General features: G+C 40.3%; 2 protein-coding genes across 8 annotated transcripts in view; one reads left to right on the top strand and one right to left on the bottom strand.

Moving 5' to 3' along the window:
* The window catches only part of zgc:101583 (uncharacterized protein LOC494104 homolog), a 191,339-nt gene extending 181,555 nt beyond the window's left edge, over nt 1–9,784 (bottom strand). The window contains exon 1 of the mRNA XM_057348955.1: nt 9,781–9,784. Coding sequence (XP_057204938.1) covers nt 9,781 — 1 coding nt within the window. The 5' untranslated portion in view covers nt 9,782–9,784. The remainder of the gene's footprint in view (nt 1–9,780) is intronic.
* The window catches only part of diaph2 (diaphanous-related formin 2), a 419,173-nt gene that overhangs the window by 31,846 nt on the left and 359,451 nt on the right, over nt 1–27,876 (top strand). The window lies entirely within an intron of this gene.

A 27,876-nucleotide genomic window follows, 5' to 3' on the forward strand; every position in this document is an offset into this window, starting at 1 on the left:
TTGACCGAAAAAAGTAACACTTTTACCTTTAAAGCATGTAAGTGGTGTCTAATGTGTCTTTAACACATTAGACACATTTTTTGGCCAAAACACAACAGCACATTTAAACGTAATGCTTATATTGCATATGAATGAGTGGAAAACGATCGCATTACACTGTCAAAAAACAGATAAAACTACATAGACATCACGTTATATATTGCGTATGTGGGAGAGAAAAACGATCGCATCACAAGTCAATCACTCTCTCCTATGGTGAGTATACCCTTTAGTGACTTAAATCCTATCCTTCAAAGCACGATGGCTTTTTAATTATAACTTGTACTACTTTGATCTAAAAGAGCATGAATCAGGCAGATAAAACAAATCAAAGTTATACAATCTACATAAAATAAGCTTTTTGATGAAGTTCTGCAAGATATTTTGCTCATTGATGTATTTAAATAACGTAATGCGAAATTGCATTGTTGTACGTGGTAAGTGGACACGCGCTGCCAACGCTCTCCCTACGCGCTGCTCCCGCTCCGCATATGCGCTGCTTACGTGTGCGGTATGAAACGGGCTTAAGGCAGGAAACAATGAAACATGTCAGCTTTTGTTCTTAAAGCACTGAGTATGAATTATTTACCTGTGTGGCTTTAAAATGTCCAAAAAACTTGTTTGTTGTGAGACTATAATTTACCCCCTAATTATTTGTCAATTTCTGTTTCTTTCATTTGCCTTTGCTTCGCTCTTATGACGCATTATGGGTAACGTTAAGTATTCTATACAGGCTCTTTGGAGCTTTTTTCCATATATTTGGAGGCATAGCAGTTCATATTTAGACGGACTTTTTCCATCTCTTTTCAGTATCTCTCCCATTTGCCCCCCCACTACGCTTTCTTTGTCTCTTCTCCTATTTGCTTGTATTTACTTCATAGAAATTGTGTTCTTGGCAAATTAATATCCTTGGCATGTGTGTTTGGGGTTCACTTGTTTCATTATTAGACTTTATACCTAGCATGCATCTGTTCCAAGGCTCATCTTTACCACAACGGGTCGCGTTGTATTCATGCTTTTAAAGGCTCTCTTCAATGAAGGTGTACGTCCTCTCCTTTTACATGTACTGCTGCTCGATAGCACTGCCCAGCATCTGTGGGCCCTTTAAAAAAATGTCTGAATGAAATCAAGGCCAACCCAACCCTACCAACTAAGCGTCGTTCTGAAAAGGTCTCTTTGTTTCAGTTTGGCCATTAATGATGTCTGTGTGCTGGAGGCTCAACTGATTTCATAGGGTGCACGTCCTTGGTGTTTTAAAAGACTTTCTATTAAAACATAAATCAATAGCCTGTCCCCCCCCGTTTCGTGTTTATCATTCTTATAGATTCATGATTTTAATTAGGATTAAGTAACTGCGCTCAAAGAACACTGTGGATGTTCAACATGGTAGTGTGTGGCAGTACATGGCCCTATACTTGAATTTTAATTTGTTACATTTTAAACCGACACAGCTCTGTAATGGATTGTTTTGTCTCAGTTGATTTATTTATTTTATAATTTGTTTTTCTAATTGGGTTCTCACAGATGGTGCATTGGATTTAACAGCAGGATTTACATTACGGTAGCTTTGTCTGTTATGACTTCCCTTTTCTGCAGAACCCAAAAGAAGATATCTTGAAGAATGTTGGTTACCAAACAACACTGGTACCCATTGACTTGCATTGGTTTTGTGTCCATACAATAAAAGTGTATGGGTACTGCCATTGTTCAATTACCAACAGAATTATCTTCTTTTGTGTTCTGCAGAAGAATGAAAGTCATACTGGTTTGAAATGACGAAGGTAAAGGATGACAGAATTTTCATTTTTGGGTGAACTATTCCTTTAACCTATGTGTTTGACTTAAAAATGTGTTCAAGTAGTTTATCAGTGCGTGTTATCGGGATACTGGGAATTGAACCCGCAGGATTCAAACTCATGACCTTGCGGTTGCTAACTTTACCGGCTGAGCTACGGGAACACAAGTAGCAAGCTGTTCGTATTACACAGTGGCAGTTGTTTAAAGGAATATTCTGGGTTAAATAAAGGTCAGGCGCTATCAACGGCATCCATAAAATGCTGTCAGTTTGTAAAGATAAACAAATCAACGTGTTGACAGAAATGAACTTGCAGTTTCTTGTGGGAATTGTTTTCTCCTCAAGACTTTGCCCTACAGTATAGATATTGGAAGTGCTTAACCGTCAACATTTTTGTTTGTTGAATAAGAGTTGAAATTATTGTCTGTGGTTATTGACAGCCTGCCACTGATGCCGTCGATTGAGCTTAATTTGTATTTAACCCAGAATATGCCTTTACTTGGAGTAAATGGGATTACAGCTGACATATTAGTGATGGTACACAGCATCTCAGTGATTTCTGCTATATGAAGGTCTATGAATTTCTGTCCCCTCTGGCTGTATTTTATCACAGAATTGTTTTGACTGTGCACATCCGTAAGACTGAGTTGGTCCCGTTGCTGTATTTCAGGGATCCACTCTAAGACCCATGCTTTTTAGTATTGTTTGTGACTCTGTGCCCAGGTATATTGAAATTTCACAGGGTTCAGAACGGATTGACACTAAGGCTCTATTCATTGCGACACCTGACCTCATCTCCTGTGGGGTCTCGGTTGATGTATCCGTGCATAGTTGCAACCACGACCTTGCATACAATTTTAATGCCATTCAGTCGAGTGCTAATATAGAAATGTCAAGTGCAATACGATTGATTCAACTGTAATACTAGTTCTAGTCCCTTTGGGAGAATTATTTGTTTCAGCGTCCCAGTCTTGGCTTTATGTGGGTAATGACAAAAGACAGCGTTTATTAGTTGTGTTTGAAGAGTGTATTAAACTGGATATGAAGTCATATTTTTCCCTACGTTGGTGGCTAATAAATGTTAGAAAGCCAAGTGTTTTTTCTGCCCCTACAATGCTACACGCCGGCGTCTTTTGTAAGTCATGGCAAGGAATGAATACCCACAGAAAGGACAAACATCTTGTAGCGTAGTAGGACACTGAATCTAGAAAGTGTGTAAAGAATTGCGACCTGATAGACTGGCAGCGTACGTCAATACCAGCTCCCACCGGTGACAGAAAAGGTCTCTTTGCAGGCTGAGTGACTGCTGCATTATGCCACGTGGCCTTCTTTTCAATGGGAAACAAACAATCAGCACTCCTGCCTTCAAAAGAGGGAAGCAGGATCTCATTATGATGAAGAGAAGATGAAAGGGAGCCAAGAGTGGACACGGCGTGCTCATATTAAAGCGAAAGAGATGGGATGTGTTTGTGTGTATATGCGTGTGCGCACATGCACCTCGGATACGTACGTCCTCGTGATTGTATGAGAGAGGAGCCCATTTTGGGTTTGTCTTTGCGACTGAAGTGCACTGTATTCCCAAGTCTCTCTTTTGTCAGTGGTCAATCAAATCACCCTCTGTCCTCTATAGATGTTATTAGTTCCCTTCATCCTACTCTCGGCTCCGGTGCGAGCCGCCATGTTCCCGTGTCCTTATGAGGTCAGAAGATCTGGTAATAGCTTTTGCTGCCCTGTCATTCTCCCTGACCACCTTTCAACACCGTCTTCTCACATTCTTGCCCTTTTCCTGCTGCAGGCGTGATACTTTTATAGCAAATAGCATATTTCTACCACTTCTCTTGTCTGCGTGCACATATAATTGTTCACACATCAGTAGCATCAGATTTGCATAGCTTTACGAGTGCTACTTACTTTTTTAAATTATTTATTAAGCTTATTGGCTATTGAGAAAAGGCATGAACACTTTGATATGTCCCAGACTTGGTTTTAATATGAAATGCATTAATGCAGAATGTCTGCCAACTTTTTTCTGGAGTGGTTGGTCCATGTTTTTTTGTTCCCTGAAAGTTACTTTGTTATCTAGGGGTGTTTAGTGGTGGCACACGCTTAGCGCTTTCTGGACAGCTTTTCGTACAATTAGAGCAGTCCGCAAGATAATTTTACTTCGACTATAAAGCCATGAACACAGTATGACCACAGTTAATGGCACATGCAGACAGCTTGGGAACTGTGCTCAGGGAACAATATGTTTGGACTGCTCGAGGCTTTTCTCTTTGTTTTATTTCACTGGATTTCTTTCAGCCCAGAACTAATGAAAAGCCATTTCCTCTTTTCTTCTCATTAACGTTCTTATTGGGTAGGAATCGCTCTGAACGGGCGATATTTTCCCTGGCTACCACAGATGCAGTCCTCCATTTAAAACACAGCCGTCTCCCTCGGAGACTCCCGGTGGCCTCCTCAGCAAATCACAGCACTAATAAGGTGTGGCACTTGTCGGCTGCACATTTTATGGTCGTCATCCATGGACGCTCGGTAGTGAGCCGTCATTATCTGCTCATCAAACACGCTTTAAGTGCTCAGCCAAATGGCCACACCGATTTGTGGTTTGATCAAGAACGGGTCACAGACTGTTTAGTGTTCCGTGCTCTTTTTCTCGAGGGGCTCTGAAGAAATAGACCCTTCAAAATGGATGCTTTTTAGTTTTATTAGTTTCCTGAGCGTCAGACTTTGATCATTTTATTTATAGTAGCAAATGTACTATAAACATCTTCGGTGTGGTTGTGTTATTAGAGTGCAGTTGTGTCTTTTATAATATTATATATTAAAGTCTTTATAATGAACTGGCTGTTTTTTTAAAGACTGCAATTTGGGTGAGTAATGGTGCATTTCTGGGCATAAGCAAATCAAGCTGCCACTAGATGGCAGTAAGTATCTTTAAATCAATGCAGCGCAGTACTGTAGTTTTAGTGTGACGGTAGAAAAAAGACACATTGTTGCCATGGAATTGACCTAATGGGTTTCTCTCAGACCTGAACAGCACTGTTTCTGGCTACAATACCATTTGTTAGTTGTCTGATCTTTAAAGAGGGAAATATTGTGAAACCTACCAACAGTATTTAGATAGATTTTGGCTAGATCAATATTGTTTGCATCCAATGTGCATGCAGAAAACCGTTTTCTTGGTCTCACAATTTCCTGAGGTTGAAGGGCGTTGACATAGAGGCAGTCAGCTTCTTACTCCTGTATTTTTTTATTCTTGCTGCTGGCGTCAGAGATGGACGTTGTGTGGCTTAAGCTGCCACGTTCCCCATCGACAGGCTGCTTATCGACTCTGCACTTATGCAATCGCATCTGAATAATTTATACTGGCGCCCTAGTCTCATCTTGTCATAAAACATGCTGTTGACAACACATTGTCAAGCTAATGCCATTCAAACAGCTTTTTTTAAGTCACACTCATTCCTGGTGTGGTCTCGTCCTGTGTCATCCTCTCCTCTCCTCTCCTCTCCTCTCCTCTCCTCTCCTCTCCTCATCTACCAAGACAGAGAAGAGTTTCACTTTCTCACTCCCTCACCCACATATGCTTCCCTCCACCTTTTCCTGGTTCATGTGCTCTTATCTAACACTGCACATTAATTTTTAATACTTAGCCATATGCTATCCCTTCTTTCTTTGGCTGGCTCTGCCACATGCTTTAGAATTAAATCAGCATGTTTATAAAGTCTCAAAACTTCAAATGGCAAGTTTTAATTTTTCCATTTATCAGATCTGATCTATGGATGAACCACTTGTCATTATATGTGGCAGAATTTCATTTTAAGTTAACACATGATATGTTTTTGTCAGATTTTACATTTATGCGTTTGGCAGATGCTGTTATCCCAAGCAACTTACATTGTGGTAAAGGGATATGTTTTATCTGTATACATGTTCTCTGGCAGTGCTAATGCAATGTTTGACATGATGATAATCATAAGAAGTAATTTTTGGATATTGCTTTAAATTAGCTTGAGGGTTTTGGTCTGTGCTTTGAGGTTGGTGGTCCTTCAAGGGATAGTTTACCCAAAAATGAAAATTTTGTATTTACTCATCCTCTTGTCATTTCAAACCTGTATGACTTTCTTCTGCAGAACACTTTGAAGAATGTTGGTAACTGAGCAATGGCGGTACCCATTGACTTGCATTGGTTTTGTGTCTATACAATAGAAGTGAACATTCTTCAAAATATCTTCTTTTGTGAAGAAGACAGAAGAAAGAAATTCATACAGGTTTAAAATGACAAAAGTAAAAGGTCTCTTTATAATGTACTGCTTGTTTTTTACATAGATTTTTCAGGTGCAGAATTTTTTCATCAATTTTTACAAATTGACTGTTTTTATAGTATGTAATAATTCTGCTTGTAAAACAAAAGAAAATGCAAACAGAGAAAAGAGCACAGAAATCATAGGCTAGTTACACTAAAATTACAAAAATTGTCGTTCGAATTATGTGTTTCATCTCCCTATGGATTTTATTTAAGAGTTCATGCCTCCTCACATTCACTGGATGATCACCAGTGAATGTGTTTGTACTGTTTGCATTTCTCATTTCTGAACATGCAGCACAACGGTAATGAATTCCACCATTTTAAAACCAATTACAGTAGTTAGGCTTTTTTACACTCTTTGTCATGGTCTCTATGGAAAAGGGTTGCTGCAGTGTTGACTATAGATGATCTCAATTCTATTTCCTGCTATTCCCAAAACTCAACATGTTAATACCAGTGTTTTTGCATTACCATAAAATCTGACAATACTGGCACTACCAAAACCTGGTCTTTGATCCTTGAATAAAAAATGATAGCTTTTTTTGTTTTTAATACTTTTTATGTAATATATATTATAGGTATTTAAATGTATGTAAATATATATTTAGCGTGTCCAATAGTGTTAAGCATTATATATTTAATAGAGTTAAATGTGTGAGTATTACTGCAAAATATCGCATCTGTAATACTGTAAGAGAGAGTATGTGTGAGTGAGATAATAAAGAACCTTGTTATACTGATAGGACGAGAAGGTAAAAGAAAGAAACAATTTTTTTCCCCTCCTTATCTTCTTTTATTAGATGTAATTAATGGCTTGTGATAATAACAATTGGGTCTTTGTCAGCTGCTGACGTTACACCATTGCGCTTCTTTGTTGGGTATAATTGTATTATATTAATGGTCACCGAAGACTTACAGACGCAGTTAATAACCATGTTTTTCTGTCTCCTTTTTTATGTTTAATTGTCCTGGTTATTGTGAAGGGAGGATTCAAAGGTGTGTTTTTTTAATTTAAAAAAACTAATGCTGGACGTTTTACCTACAGTATCCGTGAGAGATATGTATACCTACAGAGAGATTTATTTATCTAATTTTACCATTAGAGTTCTGCATAACTTCTTGCTCTCATTTTTAGTGACAAAATAGTCTCGTATAGAAACCTGACACAGTATTGCTGCTGTCTATTTCTAATAGCTCCCAGATTTAAAATGAGCTTCTATCATGAATTACATATGTCATTTACAAAGTGTGGTGTCTTTGAATAGGCTTAAGTCAATAGACTCTTTAAGAAATGTGGTACTTATTGCAGAATTATTGCTAATAATGATGATTCAATAAATTGTTCTATTGATTGCTTTTGAAAAAACTCTGATAAAGTTATGGAAGCTAGCATTAAATTACACGATGTCCATTTCTGCCGAAGGTGAGTACAGTGTCAATGGCACGCTAATGGCTGTCATTGTACCCAGCAGCTGTTGGCTATTAGAGGTCTTTGTTCCAGATGTTCTGTCATTATAATGGAGTTGATCATTTTAATGGACTCTAAAAGATGATTGGTCCACACACATTCGGGGCTTGGAATCTAGGAAAAATGGCCTTTTGAAGTGTAGTGTATACCGTATGAAATATAAAACATTCTATTGAAATGATCAAGGTTACAAGACACAAGCAATTTCATCTGTAATGTTTGCGCTCCAGAGAACAAATGAAAAGTGGATGCGTGTGTCACAACGGCCAATCTTTATGTCAATGCATTTCTCCGATACGGGACCTGAAAATTGTTGCTGTCTCTTAACTACATAAAGAAATAGCTCTTTTATGTACTATGCGTGCAGAAAGAAATGTCCTTTAGGCATGGATTGCTCAAATTTTATTATGGCATAATGAAGCATATGCGGCAATGAGACAACAAAAGGGAATGTGTACGTTTGTGAGGAGAAGAGGCAATAGAAACCGGCCTACTAGCTGAAGTGTGTGTTTGCGTATGACTCCATGGAGAGTGGCAGTGATAAGAGAAGGCCGGGTGTAATGAGCCGTAGCCCGTGCCCCTGCCTCCTGCCTCAGGACTGCAGATGGAAGAGAAATGTCCTGCTCCTGTCTGTTTTCCTTTCCTCAAGAACTGACCTGCTCTGGGTTTTTCATCCCTTGTTTTATTTTTCTGCCTGGGCTCCAGACCTCTGCTGGATTTTGTGGTGCTTCTGATGGCGTGCTGTAAAACCAACAAGATATTTTCTGCTTATTCACTCGGAGATGGAAAAAAGAGAGAGAGGGAAAGGTGGGGAGAACACTGCACTGCCTTTCTCTCAACTCGCTGAGTTTAATCCTCATAGGGGTGATTCCCAGCATGTACTGTATGAAGCGACCTGCTGCATTGTAATGCGCAGAATGCACGTGCCCTTTCTATAGCCTTTACTTCCTGTTACTCAGCACTTCATAACTGTGTCCGACATCAGCGTAACATCCTGTCTACTTGGGCACAATCCTGTGCCTGCAGTTTAGTGGTTGGTTGAAAGAATCAAAAATGAGTAATTAAAGTAAATTAAAATAATTCATATCTATTTACTATGACTCTGTTTTGTTGTCATCAATTATTCATTGGCTTATCTCTAAAGCTCACTTTAGACATGTCTTGCTACCTACGAAGGTTCTTTTATACCTTTAGTAATTGACCGAGTGGGCAGCAATACAGGTGTCTTTGATTTCTGACAAAGCCTATACAACATTCGAATCAGTGCAGAGAAAGGATGTGTTAATTGCGGGACCATTCAGCCATCTAAATTTGATTTTGTTCTCCAAACCTGTCCTTCACTCGTGTGAAAACTGAGAGGCATCACTTTAATTATAGTGTTCTAGGCTGGTATTTGGGTAAATTGTGTAATTCTGGGCTGATGAATTTTTCATCAGCCGGTTATTAACATTTGGTTATCTTAAGCCCGCTGTTGAGGAAGTGCTTTTTAAAAAGTTTTATTCTCCTTGATGGATGTGAGTTGTTTGTTCATCAGCTGGGTGAGGAAAATCTTCTGGAAATGAAAGGCGGCGAATTAAACCTGCAGCTCATTCAGTCCAGCTCCTCCAACCCACAAATAATTTTCTGCATGAGAGAGGGAAAACAATGGGATTTGTGGGCTCAAATGAAGTGGATGAGGTAATTGTTTATAGGTGGACCTCTCAGCGTGAGCGTTGTTTGAAACAGCATCACTTCATAACCCGAATGTAGCTTGTACTCAGGATGTATGATGTCATATTTTTTGACCAGCTGATGTAAATTGTGATGCACCACATGTCGCTGCTGTCTTTCTGAAACCTTGTATCTCCATATTTCGTAATTTCACCTAAATTTGGATTTTTTTTTGCCATGAATCATTACTATTAGTCACCCTTTGTTTGTCAATGGGTTTTGCAAATATCTAACCAATAAAAAGTATTCAAAAGTGCTTGTCAACTTTGACAACAAAGTATTAAACAGTACGTTTGCACATACAAGGTTTCAGAAGGACAGTATAATGATTTAATAGTTATGACTCAATAGATGTCTTGAAGTGTCCACGTCCGTGTGTGATGGCAGGGGTTTAGGGTGTGGCTAATTCTCTTCATTACATCAAGGGCTTTCACTGCTTTGAGTGTTGGTCTTCTTGGCACTTTGATATAAGCACCCACAGCTTGAACCCACTGCGTTTGGCAGTTGCGAGTCTCATCTCTTTGAATCAATTATAAGATGATAACAAAGGAGCATAATGATGTTGATGCCTCTGTTGGCTTTTGTCCACATAACAATGCTCCGGTTTGTTGCGTTTTATGGATGGAGGAGCTGATCACTTATGTTAAACGCGAGTCAGTAAATTACAAAAGGTTTAAAGCGTTTTCTCTTCACGGTTAGCGTTTTTCTTTTTGCCTTGTCTTGTGACATACCATCCATATTCTCCTTTTATCATTACATAGCACTGCCCAAATTTGCCCAAGAATTTTAGCACACCAATGAAGATGAAAGAGGACAAGCAAGGTGTTGTCTTGCTCCATTAATAAAATAATAATTAGTCAGGGCAAATTGGCCTCCGAATTTAGATAAGCCCATTACTGTCGCTGTTTGACTTTCAAGGTCTTTTTGCAGAGTCTGAACACGCTGTTCCCTAAACATGAAAATGCTGTCAAAGACACACTTATACATCTCTGACTTAAATGAAATATTTGTGCTGGAGCTGAAAATACAATTCTCCGACTGCATCACATGTAGTGTTAGGGGCTACACAGAGATGGGATGAATTGAATAGCTGTACTGCTTATGTTTCATGTGGGTGTTGCTAGTAGACAAATTGGTACTTTGGATGCAGGAAGGTTCCTGTACGTACGACTTGCACGTTTCAAGCTTTGAACTTTAACAGTCTTGATGTATGACAAAATATCTTTTTCAAGATTTCATGCTGAATATATGAGTTAAGTCAATATTACAAGTTGCTTATCTACTGAATAATCCATGCTACTATAAACAATAGCAGTATATTCCTGACATTTAAATCCCAGTTATTTGTCAGGGTACCGCTGTTGCAAAGTAAATTTAGCACATTGTTAGAATTTTGTACTGAAATGCTTATTTGCATTTTCAAAGTTGTAGGAAAAATCAAAAAAGAGCTCGCGAGTTTCTCTCAAGTGTAATTAGAAAAAAAGAATGGATAATTGCGGCTTCATCTTATTCATGGATGCAAGGCCTCAGAAGAACCAAGAATGTGTGTGTGTGTGTTTGGGTAGAACAGAATGATGTAAATAACAAACAGATAGCTATAGGACTGTCGAAAGCTTTTGGCTTTGGGGAGGGTAAAGCAGACCACGAGTTTCTGCTGACCCTCACAGGTTTAAAAAGTGCTGATGGCTTCAGGTCGTTTCATGCATCTTCAAAACTCTGCCACACAGACTGAGACACTGTGGAATATCCAGCTTCATTTTCATTTGAAGTGCACGCAACTTTTTGTAGCGCAAGAGACACAATGAGCCATTACAGATGGGAAAAATCTAGGTTTGGAAAAAGATAATCATCTATTTTCCTCTATTCTCATTACTGCATCAATGAAAATGTACCTCTCTCTTTTACGAGGGAAAGTAAATGAATTATAAGGGCAGTTATTTATTAACTCTGTGTGTGCAAGATCTTTATCGCCGAAGAGCTCTGCAAGCAGTCAGATATTTATTTTTGATGTCAGGTGTGATGTTGGAAGTGCACTTTTATCAGTCAATGCTGTAAAATTCTTTTATCCATGAAAGAGCGCTTGATACTTATCCGACTGAATAACCGTTTGGCAGAGATACAAATGTAAATACAAACGTCCTGCGTTTGTTTGTTCCCTCTGCATCACAGTGCCTTAAACATTCACATTTAATCGTACAGTGCAGTGTTTTCTTTTTTAGTCCACATTACACAGTTGTTTAATCCTGTCTTGTCGTGGTGAGGTATCTGTTTCCCACAGTCCTTAGATGTCTCTCTCGTCTAAAGCGAAGCCCCAGGTGCGTTCTACTCGAAACACGGCGTCCAGATTCCCACCAGCTTCTGTGTGGGGTTTAAACCCTTGGCATAGGACCAAATTATTCATAATTAGTTAAACAGGGTAATTTATACAGCTGGAGAAAGTGTGGAGTGGGCAAAGAATGTAAAGCCAATGCAGGTGCTTCTCAACATTACTAATCTCCTCACATCACTCCTTCAGTCAAAGGATGCTTTCAGGCTCTCTCAGGTCCCCAGTGCTCGTATGCTGGTAAACCGACATCAGTGACAGTTAGACACCTGTAAATCCAGGTGTGTTATGAGCTGCGCTGCTGTGTCTGCGTTTCCTGAGCTGCCACAGGGAGCTCGCAACACTCTACTTGACAGTCCTTTGCTGTGTGAAATGTGGACAAAAATGCTATAAACCCAGATGTTCAAATCAAACAGCAGCACACCTTTAATGCAGAAAAAGAATGTTAAAGGAACTTTCTGGGAAAATCGCATACACATGTCTGGGTCATATTTCTCATTTAAAAAATATGCTTGGTGAAAATTAAGCCTATTTTTAGGATCATTAAGATGGTTAAGCACATTTTCACACATAACTTTTACTACAATAATGTCACCATTGTAATACTAGATGAAAAACACATTTAATACTTTGAGGATGTTCGTTCTTTATAGGGATATTTCACACAAAAATAACATTTATTTTATCATTTACTCACCCTCTTGTCGTTTCAAACCTACCTGTAGTTTCCTCCTTTCGCAGAACACAAAAGAAGATATTTTGAGGAATGTTGGTAACCAAACAATGACGGTACCCGCTCACTTCTATTGTATGGACACAAAACCAATGCAAGTAAATGGTAAACCGCCATTGTTCGGTTACCAACATGCTTCACAATATCTTCCTTTGTCCTCTGCAGAAAAAAGAAAGTCATACAGGTTTGAAATGACAAAAGGGGGAGTAAATGATGACAGAATTTTCATTTTTGGGTGAACTATCCCTTTATGTACTGCATTTATTTAGTTATAGATTATATATGCTCATTATATACAGCAATCTTTTTGAATAGTTTTTACTTTAATACAATACAAATTGTTTTGTTACACTAATGAAAAGCTAATGAGAATCTAATGCAGGGGATAAGCCTTATGGTCATTAAAATACAATTTTAATGCCCCGTAATAGGCTTCATTGTCTTAATGCAAAATTGTCTTTTGACTTTGTGCTTAAATGTGACCCAGAGCATTTTCACAAGATTCTCCCTGTCATTGATTTTGTCGATTTAAAGTAGATCAGCCTTCAGTATGAAGTTGAAAAACAGGGAAAGGAAATGTTCTCATCACTATTCATTGTTCAGTCAGTATTCAGCACCAATACTAGTGAACAGCTCCCGGCATGAGTTCAGCCTGTGCTGAAGGATTGATAAAGAACACAGTACAGCCTCTTTCAACCGTCAATCTGCAGCGCTCTCCTGCTCTCTCACGTCTTTCTCACGGAACCCTGTTTAGCTCCGGATGAGCGCTGCCATTACCGCCTTCACGTCTTTTAATACTGACAACCATCTTCCTTTGTCCCGCGTTCTCTCTGCCATGTCCTTGTTTCATTATTGACTGAAGCAGTAATGATTATTTTCCATTGGTGTGAAGTGAATGTGAAACAGCCCCAGTTTCTCTCCGGGGGCCAGCGACATTGGCAGCGAGCTATCCAGCAATACTAAAGAACAGCCTTGGACTTAGGAGCTCTTTTTTGATTTGTATGGTCGCCTCATTATTCATCCGAATGAAAAAGAACAAATTAATAATTTGTTGCAAACAGCCCAGGGAACGTGCTTATGCCAGCATGACATCCATTTTTGAAAATATTGCACGCCGGTTGATATTTCACGGCGAGCTTTTGGGTTCGTGAAGCAATGCTTCTGAATATTTTTGCATGTTCCGTGCGATAATCTTACCTGCACGTGGATTACAAGCATGCGCAAATGTGGGAGTGAATTAAAACTCAAATCTGCAGTCAGCCAGTGTACACCCACAGTGGAAAGTCATTAAACAGCACTCAACTTAATCATTCTTTAACTTTTCATAATTAGGACCCAGGGCTACCGTCGGCTCCGGCACTGTTCACGCTTGGCTTTCGGCCATGAGTTGACTGAAGTTAAATTAGGCGAGATGACTTCTTTATTAATGCATCTGCAGTGTGAATGACGGGCATGTTGAGCATGTTACATTAACTGATAGTTTACTGCTTCAAATCAGCACGTTATGTTTTTCATATTTGTTCATGTTAGTGGAGTCTGCTAAGGCAAACATCGCTGGGACTTTTGCTTATACCTGAGGTTAGGGATTTGAACAAACCCAGAACCTTAATATTGAATTTTGGAGCGTAACTTATCCTACACTATTTGTGTCATAGACATTCATACAGTAATACCTTAAATCGTGTGGCTTATTAAAAAGAGTTGGGCTATTGCTTTTCTAAGCATTCGGATGTAAGTTTTTTTAATATTTGGTACTAGTCTGCAGACTTGCTAATCAAACACACAGAACACCCCAGGTAGCGTATTGCAATGTCAGAACACCTTGGCGACTGCATAGCAACAACATTGCAGCCACCTACATCACCCCAGTATTTCATAGATGAGCATCATTCGCATTTACTTCAGAAAATATACCTCACCTCTATTTCTACTGTAGGATGATATGATATACAACTCTAAAAGCTTCTTCCTTTCACATTCTCTTCAGTGACTTACATTACTTTAGCTGTAGCTGTTTGAATGCAACAACTACTCTGAGTTTTTTAACCCACTCTCTAGTGTTGACATTTTCTTTCTAGTTGAAATCTTTTATTTACACCGGTGAGGTCACAATATCAGCCGGCGCCTTAAAAAAGCCGCCACTACATACGGTAGCTTATAGTGATATGTAAGAACAACAAATAAACCTCACAAATGCTTTAATACTCTTCCTCCATTAGTCTCAGCAGTCTGCCCGTTCTGTATGACTCTGTAATGGCAGTACGCTCGCTCTCAAGCACGTTATGTCAGTTTGGTTTAGGTCAAGCAATTTACCTTGGGCTACCAAAAAAAGCTTTAAAAAAAGATGAGTTTCTTGTTAACAGAAGGACCCTAAAAGAAGCCCATCGCCTGGAGGGCCTTATTTGAGCAACATGGCCATGATGGGGATTATGATTTATTGAAGTTGTGATCATCTCAAGCCGACCTGAGGCGGGCAGCTCCGTGGGGTTTTGTTTGACTGTGTGTTTGCTAGTGGATGGCTGTCACAAGCATCTCTCCAGCCCCACCTCTAAAAATAGAGAGCACTCCTCTCTCCATGCTGCCTTTCCTGCGGGGAATTTTCCTCACCACATCATTCTGTTCTGCTAGTGTCTCTCTACTGTCAGATTGCCTATCCGTCCTTCTATTCATCCTTCCATCTGTCTGCAACATTAGTGCTAAAGTGTAATGCGCCTTGACATGCATTACCCCCTGGCCCCACCTCGTCTCTGCTTCCCTTCACCTCAGTGGAGTACACGCACACCTACCTCCGCTATTGACATATGCATGAAAGCACATTTATACAACTTTCATGTGGAGTGCAGAGCTTCCATGCTATAATCTTTTATGATGAGAGCTTTTAGATATCTATTACGGAGGATTTGTTTATATTAAACTGTTGTCAAATAGATGATAAAGTCGATGCATTATAATGAACAGTTGACTAGGTGTGTGGGTGTTACAGGTGTATATATAGTGTGGTTTAGTGCCGTGTTGTTCAGGAGATTTGTGCTGTAGTGTTATATTCAATATCTCCAGTTGAGGTGCGGGGGAAATCACTTTGGCTCTCGCATAGACTCCATCAAAGACTAAGAGAGAAACTTCAATATTCGCCTTCCAGCTGTCATCTAGAGTCAGAAAGCATCAGCCAGTGATACTTTAAACCAGCATTCTCCCAGTGAGTGACAGGTGCAGGGCTAAATGATGGCTCGACGGAGCTCCTTTGAATCCGGTCCCAAAAAGAAAGCAAATGAGATGCAGAAAGCACATCGAGTCTCAGCAGCCCCAAAAGATTCCTTACCCTGCTTTTCTCCAACGACAGAAATGCCACCACATCATTCGCGGATGTTTTTGGAACAAGCCGAGCGAGCTTTAGGATTTAATGCAAACATGCTCCTGCAGGGGATCTTCAAATATAACTTGTGCATTCTTTTCTCAGACTGACATGGTTTTTCAAGGGATATATTTGGGATTTGAGAGAAATAGGGCACACTCCATTTGCCTTCGTGACCTTCCTTTGACCCGGCTTTCGAAATTGCATTGTTCTGTCATGCTCATTGGGTATTCGCCTCACCCCTTATCTTTTAACTGCTGTCTGCATAGATGTTTCCTCAAATGTGCACAGCCCCTGGCTGTAATATATTTAAATGGTATAAAGTAGCTCATTTCACCAAAGATATGCCCCGGATCTCCGTTCCCATAAACAACCACTTAGAATACAAATGGTGGAAATCTGGGCAAATACGTCTGAAAACATCATTTGTTTCCCTCCTTATGAAGTGATTCGTTTACCCACTGAGGGGTGGAGAGTTGTGAGCTAACTCGATTGAGAAGCCAAAATCTAAATAATGCGCTTTGCCAGGGATGGCCTCAAAAATAATTGCTATCAAGCTGGATGTGCGAGTGGGAGACGGGGAGATGAGCTCATCAGAGTAGAGAGCTATTTACCAGAAGTGACAGGAGACAAGATGTTCTCCCGTGGGTGTGTTTGCCACACTGCGAGACCTCGACTGCTGGGGGTCCAGTAATTACAACAATTAAGATGGATATCCTTCAAGTCATCTTAAACAGAACGTAGGCGCCGGTTCATTACTGTCACGAGAATTTGGCTTGATCTTTAGTCACAGAATTGATTTTTGCGTTTCACTTTTTTGGCAGTTTGAGGATGGTAAGGAGACTGCATTTCAGACATTGTTCTGTTTTCATTGTTTTTGTCGAAATTGTCGACTTCAATTGTTCACTATGAAAAGAGTTCCTGTTGATGTAGACTTCTTTGTTTTCTTGGTCGAGTTGCACTTTATAGATCGAGAAGAGCAGCTGCGAAGGTGCTTGCTCTCAATTTCTCCATAACATCCTTTCTCACCCTCACTTCGTCTTATCGAGCTAATTGTTTGAACAATGACTTGCGATGAGCAGTGACTTGAGTGAGGAGAAGGGTGAAGAGAAGGTAATGACTGGAGCTTTTTCAAGGCTCGCCGAGACAATGGAGACAACAACATCAATAAAGAGTAAACATTTCCCTACTTCTCCTCACACTGTTTAATGGAGACCCAGGCTCCTGGTGGAGATAGATGAGGGCTCGCACAGAGCAGCGACTAGGTAAATGTGTGTTTTCTCTGGCCAACGCTATTGGTGTGGAGGGGAGAATCAGAGAGCGTACAGCATTAAATGCTGGGTGATTAAGGAGTACATTTGATGGAAAACCGGGCAGTATTGACATGCCTTTGTCTCCTCTTCCTGTAAGTCTCCCTGGGCTGCACTAGGTGAGGAAAGGTTGCGAGTGGATTCAGAAAAGTTAGGGTGATTGATCGCTTTGCAGCAGTTTCTGTGTCGGCTGTGTCCTGCCATTGATTTCACCATCCAACTTCAGGGATGGAAGTCTTAGATTTATTTTACTGCTAATCATTATTCCCCTGGTGCTTTATCAAGTGAACAAGGTGATTAAGATGATGCTACACAATTAATTTCTGCCAGCAGATAGGTTATATTTTTTTCTTTCTTTTCCCTTGCTCCTGCTCATTTAATCCTCATTGTTTATTTTCCTTGTGGAAAAACAGAATCGCATCATCTTTGTGCCATGACACGAGCAAGATGAACGCATCCAGGCTCACAAGTTGTACATACATAAGCAGCCACACAAGAGTGCGCTTTTGCTTAAACTCGGTGTGATGTTTGGTTTTGAACGTTTTAGACGTGCTGTCAAAATTGCTGATTTTCTTATCAGCGCCACGGATCTTCACTTTACATAGTTTAAATGATAATTATAATTATAATCCTATAAAGTTTACCCAAAAATGGTCCCCATTGACTTGATTTTTAATCCCACTATGGAAAGTCAACGGGGGGACCATGTTTTGGGTGAACTGTGCATGCCAAACCACCGTTACAGACTTATGCTCTTTGTAGAGGAAAAGTGTCTTTTCTTTCCACCACCTTCAAGACCGTAAGTGGTTTTGAATTAAGAGACTCTCTGTTTAAAGTCAAACAGTAAGCCGAGGAAGGGAAATTCTGTCTGTTCACACAGAGTTGGGCAGGGTTTGGTGCAGGGGCAAAGAAACGCAGGACGGTCTCGCCCACAAAATCTCGCCTGCGTCTTTGTTCAGATGCATCGCACAGAAGCGGCTGAGCTGAATGGAGGATGAGTCTCCTGTACTGCTATCTGTATCCAGGCTCTGAAGAAAGACAGGAGAGATGGTGTCCTAGAGATGCTACTGCATAATTTCGCTCTTGTCGCTGGCCTTCTCACAGATGTCTTTGTTCTTCTCTCTTTGTTCTTTTGAGGAGTGGAACTTGAGACATAAGAGTGAGGTTCTGATTAGCATTTGTATGCAAACCGTGAACTTGCCAAGACTGCAAACAATAACTGTACGAGACGCAATATTTTAGACACTACAAAGAAATACACAAACACATTGTTTTTACTGTTTATCTGTGTAGGTGTGTTTTATTTAAAGGCCAAACCTCAAGAACGGAGACTGGCCTTTGCAAAGAGATGCTTCTATTTACTTGATGCTGTATGAAGTTAAAGGGTTTGAAAAATGGAAAACAAGGTATGATAACAAAATGATCAGGAAATATTTCAGCATTGTTTCTAGGTCACTAATCATAGCAGTTTGTGATGCTGATGTTAATTCATTTGTACAAAAGTTGAAAACAGATTTTCTGGCTTCCATTGAAGCATGTAGCATTCTTTATATTACATTCACAAATTATTTACTATACCAGATATTTGCTGTTCTGTTGTACAGATAAAATGACTAATATATGTAACAAGATGCCTCATTCAAGCGCTCTGGCGGGGTTGCAAGATTTTTGTAACAAAATCAATCATCCGTAACCTAATGTACCTAGTCCAAATAACAACTTTTAAAAATAAAATCATCATAAGATGACAGCTAAATAACAAAATCCTTTCACTCTTAACATGCGGGAAAAAACAACCCGCAGCAACAGTTTGAAAGAAGCCAAATTCCATGAGAAGACTGCAGACTCGGCAACACAGACAGACTTTGCACCTTTCCATTATGGTGGGCCATAGACACAGCTGCTAATGCGGCATCTAGTTATATATATCTATGGTTATATTAGTAGTAGTAAAACTATTCCGCGTTGTTTTTTCCAAATAATTGTATGTTTTTGTACGATTCCCATCGTACGAGTTCATACGAATTAGCCACCTTGTGAAATAGTTACAAATTCCCTAGAGATCAGGATGGTGTCACAAATGTTTATATGGCCTAGATTTTCTTAATGGTTGTAGACTTTAAGGGACTATATTGTGCAATTCGTTTTGCATAAATGCATATCAATGCTCGCTTCACTTTTATACATTTATGTTTACGAACCGTTAGATTTGTTTCCAAAGCTTCAGTACATAATGGCACTTTCTTCTGTCTTACGAATGTAGTGCAAATGCTCTTAAGAATGCTGAAGGCGAACAGAAATGAGATGTACAGCTCTCTACTTGGAGCGTCAGAAAAGTGAGTGACAAACACACACATTTTTACCAAATAATACGTCATTAATAGCCGATCACTTCCGCGATTTGGTACGATTGCTTTCATATCAGCAGCGATCCGTACTGGAGTTCACATAAACCACACCCCAGACCTCCCTTTTTTAAGCGGACTCGGGTACAGTTAGCGGGTGCGCATCCAAGCAAACCGAACTCTGACATTAATCGAACCCGGGTGCGCACCAAAAGTGCTAATGTGAAACCGCCCTAAGACCCTACTGTATGCACTGTATATATGTCAAAAAAGCAACTATATTTTTCACGTCCATATAGCTTCAGGCACGGAAAAAACATGATAAAGTAAATAATTGTGCAATTTTTTTACACCAGCAAACTGCACTGGGTAAGCATGTTTAGTCCTGCAAGGGCTTTGCTCTAATTGCATCATGTTAGAAGCAGTGGTGTGATGGCTGAGCGGTGTAGCAATGTATGTGGGCCCAGGGTGCCTGCGGCCTCGGCGCGCTTTCGTGTGTGTACTCCCACACACACAGACAAACACTGTGTGGGAAGGCTTGGATCCCGCTCAAAGAGAAAACACATAGTATAGGGTGTAAGGAACAAGTTTCTGCCATGTTGTGTGCCGTGGGTTGCGATGGTGTGAGTGGTTGGCATAATATGTCTGTGCTGTTGATTAAGATTTGAGCGTGCTAGCACACGTATGTATGTGTTTATGAGTGCTCGCAAATTGGCAAGGGATTTAGTGAAGACTCTGCATGAACATCGTGTGTGTGATGCTGTATTATCTGGCCAGCTTCTCCACATCTGGCTGTCTGTCAGCTTGGCTGCCGCAACGGGGAGATCCTCCATCTCCTGCGTCTGAGCCATCATAAGGCGATGTGGTAGTTACACGGCCTCGCTTGTTTACTTTGGCAGCCCAAGAGAGATGTGGGGGGGCTGGCTGCGGCATGGGATTTCTCCAACGCTGGAGTAAAACGCCTCATTGCCAACACATACACGCTTACACTTACAAGCACACCTGGAAGCCGCATGCTCAAGCCAGGGTCGGCTGTGGCACAAAATTGTGCCAGTTCTGGTCCTGCTGTAATATTGAAGGCTGGCGTTTGCGGGCGGTTGTTCGCTTTTTGTTTTCGTAATGGCTTCATCACACTGTATTGTGTCACATAAGTTAGATAACCGAACAACCCATTCACTTTTATTGTATGGACACAAAACCAAAGAAAGTCAATGGGCACCGCCGTTGCTCGGTTACTAACATCTTCAAAATATCTTCTTTTGTGTTCTACAGAAGAAAGAAAGTCATACAGGTTTGAAATGAAAAAAAGGTGATTTACTACTATCCCTTTAATGTGAAATATCACATTGTGCCATTATTATTGGGATATGATCTGAACACAGAGTGAGCAAGAATTTTTGATATATTAGTTTTGTCCATTCAGCGGTGCTTTCTGTATTCAGCACACACGCCACACTGAAATCAGTATGTGCGACAGAGTCATAGTCCAGTCATTTTAAATGTAATGTAGTGTTCAAAACTTCTACTGAAGAAAACTTTACTTCATTATCAGCAAATGAATGTAATATTCCCTGGAGTTACACTGACATTAAATTAGACTTTTTTTATATACTGGTCACCATTTAAATTCAGAGTCACTGACCATTAAAATTGGATGAAACATTTTTCTCCTTAGTAAACATCTATTGAGATCTGTTTTTGGGGTTCTTCAGCACTCATTTTGGGACTTAAACTTACTCCTTTCATTTCACACTCTGTGCAATATTAATGCAACTTATTTTTAAATCTTGTTTAATAATGTGATCTCAGTATGTGAGAGGAAGCGGAATGCAGGACTTTATGAAAATATATATATCCTGTCTCTCATGGACTGTGGGATACTGATGATGTGTATTGCAGATGTCGTGGGTTCTGCAGATAAAAGAGTTTAAGATTCTGAACTACCATGGCCATAGCCATAACATCCTTCAGGCGGCCCTGCCAACCTATTGATTCTGGTCCGTTTTCGGGAACATAAGTAATCGATTGCAGGGACAGATTGATTTTTTTTAAGTAGCAGATTTTATATGTGCTGGTTTTTAATGGCTGTGTTTGATGGATGTTGAAGATATAGTGGTCAGAACAGCGGAAGCTTCCACAGCAGCTTACCTTCGGCCAAGATCATTCCAGATCTGATGTATGCATTTCTCCCTGTGATCACGGTGTTATGGATCGAGAGAAAAGATGGAAATGAAATGTTCATCTACCTCTTTTGACTATGAGCTGGCATCATTCGAACGCCTATTTTCGGAACACGTGACTTAGCGTGTCGTGTAACACCAAATTTGTGATACTAAATTTTTGTGGTGGAATATACACTCGTAATAGTTTTCTTTCAGAGGCAACTTCGTTAATTCCCTCCGCCGATTTCTCAGATCATCACCCTGTCTTCCAGCTCATAATCATTAAACAATTTTCTCCACTTCAGCTTCTTTCCCTTTTGTTCTTAATTTTAGTTTGATGAATTACAGTTGTCTTTCTTTGGGGCGTTCGTTTGCTGTGATAGACAAACATAAAGCGGCCAGGCAAAAAACAATTTCCTCACACCATGTTTCAGTCACTTAAATACCCATCATTTCAGGCTGACAACTTAATTCTTTGTTTCCCTGTTTATGGGGCGTCATGTGGGCACAATGTGTAAATGATTGTCACTGTTGTCGGAGCCATTAAGTTGCCCACAGTTCTCTGTTATTAGTGTTCCCCTAATTCCGTCAGCTCCACGGCCATCTCCAGCCTTCAATATCACCCGCCTTTGTTTATTGCCATCCTTTCCTGAATTTGAGCAAATTAAGATCCTGATTATTTTATTTGCCGGATGAGGACTTGTTAATGATCTTTCAACAAATTAAATAACCTTGGGCCATGCTAGGATTAATTAGATAATAAGAATCACATCTCTTTTATCTTTTTCTCCCTCCACTAAATGCATTATGTCTTGATGGCGCTAAGATCTAAATTGGTTTTCATTTTAATGGCTGATTCTAAAACTCTCAATCTGAGAAACTAAACTCGTTCACAACTTTCAAAAGAACAATAAATGGTTTGGGGTTTCTTAAGAACGCTCTATTCCTTCATCGCGTTCACATCGCATCAGTCTTGTCGAAGACCGAACCTGATTTATTGCACCTTTTATTTAAGGAGGCATTTGCCAATGGTTAGTGATGTTGAGGATGTATCACCGGCCATGTTTCGCTGTGTTCCCCAGAGCGGTAAAGTTTGATGCCCACATCCCAAATTAAAGGCAAGTCAGGAACAGTACAGTTTAAATTCAAAGTTGTGCGAGCCTCCCGTTACCTTTGGGAATTTTCCCGTAACGGTTTTATTTGTAATAACCAAAGAATAGAAAGAGAAGACTCCCTCTTAGATATTTGTGGATTGAAGGATCCCAGTTTGATGCTACTGACACCAATTATTTTGGTGCTCGAGCTGGTCTGCAGAACGTCAAAGGAGTGATCAGACTTTATACATCACTTCTAAAGCTGTCAGATTATTTACTTTAGAGCAACGACTCGCGACATGTTTGGTTCATCGTCAAGTCACGAATATTTTGTTTAGAGTGTCCACACTACTTTGGTTTATGGAGTGTCCAACAACAAGTTTACGTACATAAAAGGTTTCTAATAATAGGCAGTTATTATTACCTTACCTCTTGACTGACTCTCAAATGATTCGTTCGGCGATTCATCTGTCTAATCACCTCCTTTCTGACAGCTCTGATCTGATTGGACAGATTGTCTAGGCTGCTGTGATTGGTCTACCGCGTACAGCGTCGTAATGGAAATTAGGCAGGCATTGTCGCAAATCTGACACGGAACTGAAATTAGAACGACAGACGACTCGTTCGCGTTATTCAGAGTCGACTCCTTTTTTCCCAAGCCAATAACTTTGTTATTCGTTCACTTTCGGCTTTACAACTTAACGGACTGCTTACATTTCCACAGCAACATTACACACTGCATGAAATGTAATTTTAAGGACATTGTAATAGTTACTCTTTAACTTTTTTCAACACATCTGAGTTAGTCTAAAGAAAACCTGTAGAAGGTCATCCTCCACAAACTGCCTTGGATGCATTTCTGTGGTCTTTTTCTACTAGATTCTATTGATGATGTATTCTTTCTTCACTGCTTTAGTCTCCTTGCAGCCCAGTCAGCGCCACCTGTTCTTTCAGGTACAGCTAGTACAAATGGGGTTGAATGTGAGAACAGAACTGCGATAAACAGGAGGGTTTAAGCACTACGTGCGCCAATACAATTAATATGAGCAGCGTATCCTATTAGACAAGTGTCAGAGAATTAACAGCCAAAAACGAATACGAAGAACGTCTGACCTGTATTTATTAGACTGTGTCTGAGGGAACTAAGGAGATTTGGGGAGCTTGTATCAATCACGGACAGTCTGCAGAGATAAACCATTACTTGTAAGTTACTAAAGGGCTGCAGAAAATTACAGCTGCTCCCATTGGTGCAAAGCTGTTCAACACATTGTTCACAGATCCCCAACCACACCGTCGCTGAAAGCTGATTAAGTGAGATTTTAATACTGGGATGTCTGCTTCAATAAATGAGCCAAGTTAGTTATTCTTTTATTCCACAGTACCTTCAGTGAAATGGTACTTAATTTCTTAATTTGTCTCCATGTTGCGTCTTTGGATCACCCTCCTCCTCCTCCCCCTTCTCATTTCTGCTGTTCATCTCTTTTCGTCTACTCAAGTACTACTAGCTCTTCTCTCTGTACTTCTCTCTTCCTTTCTACATGTTCTCCCGATTTCTTTTTGCCTTGCATTGAAGGCCTGTTAAATCAATATTTATTTTCCATCGTGTTGCAGAATGAGGCTCTAGGGATGCACATTGGATGCAGGAAATGAGGGGGACCTTGTGGCAGCAAACAATTTCTAAATCACGTTACATTGGCCCTTGCTTTGAGCGTCCCGCGTCCCCGCGGTGTGGTCTCTCATTACATGCTGTCACTTGCCCATTGATCAGGGTGGACCTTTGGGTCTCGCTCGCCAACCCTCGACCTCTGAGCAATGTTAAGCTCACATCCATTGTTGCAATCAGACTTGAGTTTTAGGCAACATTGTTGAAAAAAGGCCGATGCAATTGATACTGTACGCTTGTTTGTTTAGTGTGAGGTTTGGGGTTAGCTGATTTTGATGAGCGTCGGTAAATGTTGTTGACTAGTTTCATGGAAGTTCTCAACCTCATTATTTTCCCCCCAAAACAGGTTTAGCATTTGTCTACATTTGAATTTTTGTTAGCTTAATTTTTATACCTAATCAGAGCAATAGACCGTTCTCAGCATGTGCTGTGCTTCAATACGTTTGGAATTGGACCCGCTTCAGGCAAAGATACTAATCACACTTTGTGACATAAGCCGAATCATTAGCTCTTCACTAAAAAGCCTTCAAATATAATTGCAAAAGTAAGACAGAAATTGGTGAAGTTCTTGTTAATGACTGGAATTGAATGAGAATGGGAGGCTTTGTAATCAGCTGGGGAAAACTGTCGGAGAAGTTGCAGAAGATGCCTCCCAATCCTAATAATTAAGTGTTCGGCGAAACAGTGTGTACACGCCTGATCTTCTGACAAGAGCAGGAAACAGTCCAGTAACTTGTGTTAATGACCTCTTTGCCGAAAGTGTTATTTATTAATTGCATTAGGTCGGAAATATCCCCCGTCTCCAGTCTGCTTTATGCACCTCTTGGCACCCGACTGATATTAACTCACAGATACGATTTTTTATAGACACTTACTGTAACGGGTAGGTGTTGGGTTTCAACATAGATCGCCTGCCTGACAAAAGCATCTATTCCCAGTCCCGCTTTCTCTTCGTAAAATTGCGTCAATCCTCTGCATCGTTTATTTATTTTTACTTCAAATTAAAATCACTTCTGCTACTTAATCAAATGTAATTTCAAAGGTGGCAATTTATGTCTGTATGTGGCCAATTTCCTTTTTTATTAAATATGTGGCTTTATGCATTTGTCTTTTTATTTGAAATGTTTCACCAGGGGAAACTGAAATCATAACAAAAATTGCATCGTTACACTTGCTTGCCTGCTCCAATTAGAGGCATTTACATACACAATGAGCTGGTGGATAGCTTTGTGCGGTGTTGGGTATGACTGCCGGCTACAGCTTGACGTGCAATTCATTTTGGCTCTGAGGAGTCCTATAGGCAAAAGTTAATTTCCTAAAATTAAACTTACCACATTAGCTGAAAGATTAATGCTAATCTGACTGGTAGGTCTTGGCAGCGCCAGTGTTACAGAGCTCATGGTGGAGGAGGAGTGCGAGATGAAGGGTATGCCTTGGTCAGGGGGTTATTATTAGCGTCCCAACTCTGTCTATTACCATTCACCATCGGGGGGAAGCGAAGGCTGTTTGTCAAACTTTGTGTTTATCCTAATTGACACAATCTTACAGATCGATGTTGGTGTGTACAGCTATTGGACTTTGCAATGTTTTTCAGACTCAGTTTTTTATTGTTAAAAGAACAAAAAATGTTTGACCTCAGTGGGTGGATTTGGCTGACTGCCCACTGTTCTGTGGGCTTGCAAAAGATGAAGTTGACCTTTCATGGCTTTTTTGGATTTGTTTGGATTGTGAGGAGATTTTAACTCAATACCTGAAGCAGGTTGGAGCAGTTTAGTGTATTTTTTGGAATGCATTGACTGGCTGTCGTTGTGTTTTTGTTGTATGTAAAAGAGAGGGAGAGTGAGTGAGTGAGAGAGAGAGAAAGAGAGAGAGAGAGAGAGAGAGAGGGGCTAAAAAGGATTTAATTTATATTTTAGGATCCCAGAAGGTCAGTGTCCTGATGAACAGGGTTAAATTATGTAGTTATGAAACCACATAATTTCAAACTGATTTCAAAGATACCCACAGATCATACATAAGAAACAGTCATATTGCTTACAGCAGGTGTGTTTTTTGTAAGTTCAGCAGTAATTGTACTGAAACTTATTGTTGAAGTGTTAAATGTTACAGAAGTGATCCTTAAATGGCTGTACTGGTTGTGTTTTTATGTGGATGAGGATCTATTGGCTATTTTTTTATGTGCTGTATGTGTGTGTCCGCATGCGCTTCCTGTCGACCACGTCTCATGCGAGTTGGAAAGATGGACTTTTTCTTACAGTTTACACAGAGATGCCCATTGCTGAGCTCACTGGAGATTTGGTGAGAGTGTTTGTGGGGGTTGGGGTCTTCCTGTTAGCACGACTCGCAGCATTAGGCTCCAGGCAGCATTAACAAGCAGAAGGCATCGGAGCTGAAAGCTCAGGGCTCGGCCCAGCACTGCCCTTCCACCGGTCACCCCCACAGCAGGGTGGACAGCAGACATCACCAATCCACCACAATCTGACGGCACGGCTCAACTCTGGGCTCTCATTGTTGTTAACAGCCTCTACAACTGTTCTCTTATTGACAGTCGTGTTGGTGCCGGCCTGAAGGGCTTTGAAAGATTTATCACACTTTTGCACCGATTTCACGCTTTGGGAATGTTGAAAGTAGGGCTGAAACGATTCCTCGAGTAACTCGAGTTATTCGAATACAAAAAATCATCGAGGCAAGCCTCGTTTAATCCATTTAACTACAGTACACACGGAGCACTGCGTTTCCCCACGGACCGTTATTACTGACGCACAGCCCGTTAAACTCTATTCATGTTATAGGGCTCTCAAGTCTCAGCATTCACCGTGAGACACAGCATTTTAGTCTGTTCACCGCTCACACGTATTTCTCATGCTGATAAATAACTGATAGCTTATAGGGCTGTGACGGTTGCCGTAACAACCGCACCACCGCGATGGTAAAGTGCAATGATGGTGGTGAACTGCCACCGGCGGTAGTGCACGTCACTCTGACAAATATAGGTGTAATAAATATGAGAGTTGCGATAACGATTGCTAGTTGTAGCCTTTCAGTTGTGGATGGTTTTATTTAAAATATTTTAAATTAACAGAAATTATTGGCATACGTTTCCATTGGTGCGTTCGAGCGCGGGCCTGCACGGCAAAACCCAGGTTATTCTGCGGCTTCTGCAATGGATCTTGTTGTGAAATGAACAGATACGTAAAATCAAAACTGGCTGTGACCCGCTTGCTTAGTGTCGGAGCGCGCGCAGGTTTTGCCGCGGTTGCGGAGAGACATCTCTTCATTTGCGCTCCTGTGCACATCTTCTGAACGCGCACTTAGTGCAGCTGTACACATTTTAATCTGGACAATGTCAACAAGTAAGTTTCACATCAACGAGTCGGAAAAAGTAAAGTTTTTATGGCAATCTGAATAGGAAAGCCAATGTAGGTTTAAACAGTTTGTTTCAAATGGAATTGTTAAGGACTGTAAGGGTTAATACGCCACTGACTGAAGTTACTGCAACAAGAGCTTTTTTATTTAGTATTTAGCTTTCTTATATCATTTAAGTTTTCATTATTTACTGATGTTTATTTAAATGTT

The sequence above is a fragment of the Triplophysa rosa genome, linkage group LG13 (genome assembly GCF_024868665.1).
Source record: "Triplophysa rosa linkage group LG13, Trosa_1v2, whole genome shotgun sequence".
NCBI classification, from domain to species: domain Eukaryota; kingdom Metazoa; phylum Chordata; class Actinopteri; order Cypriniformes; family Nemacheilidae; genus Triplophysa; species Triplophysa rosa.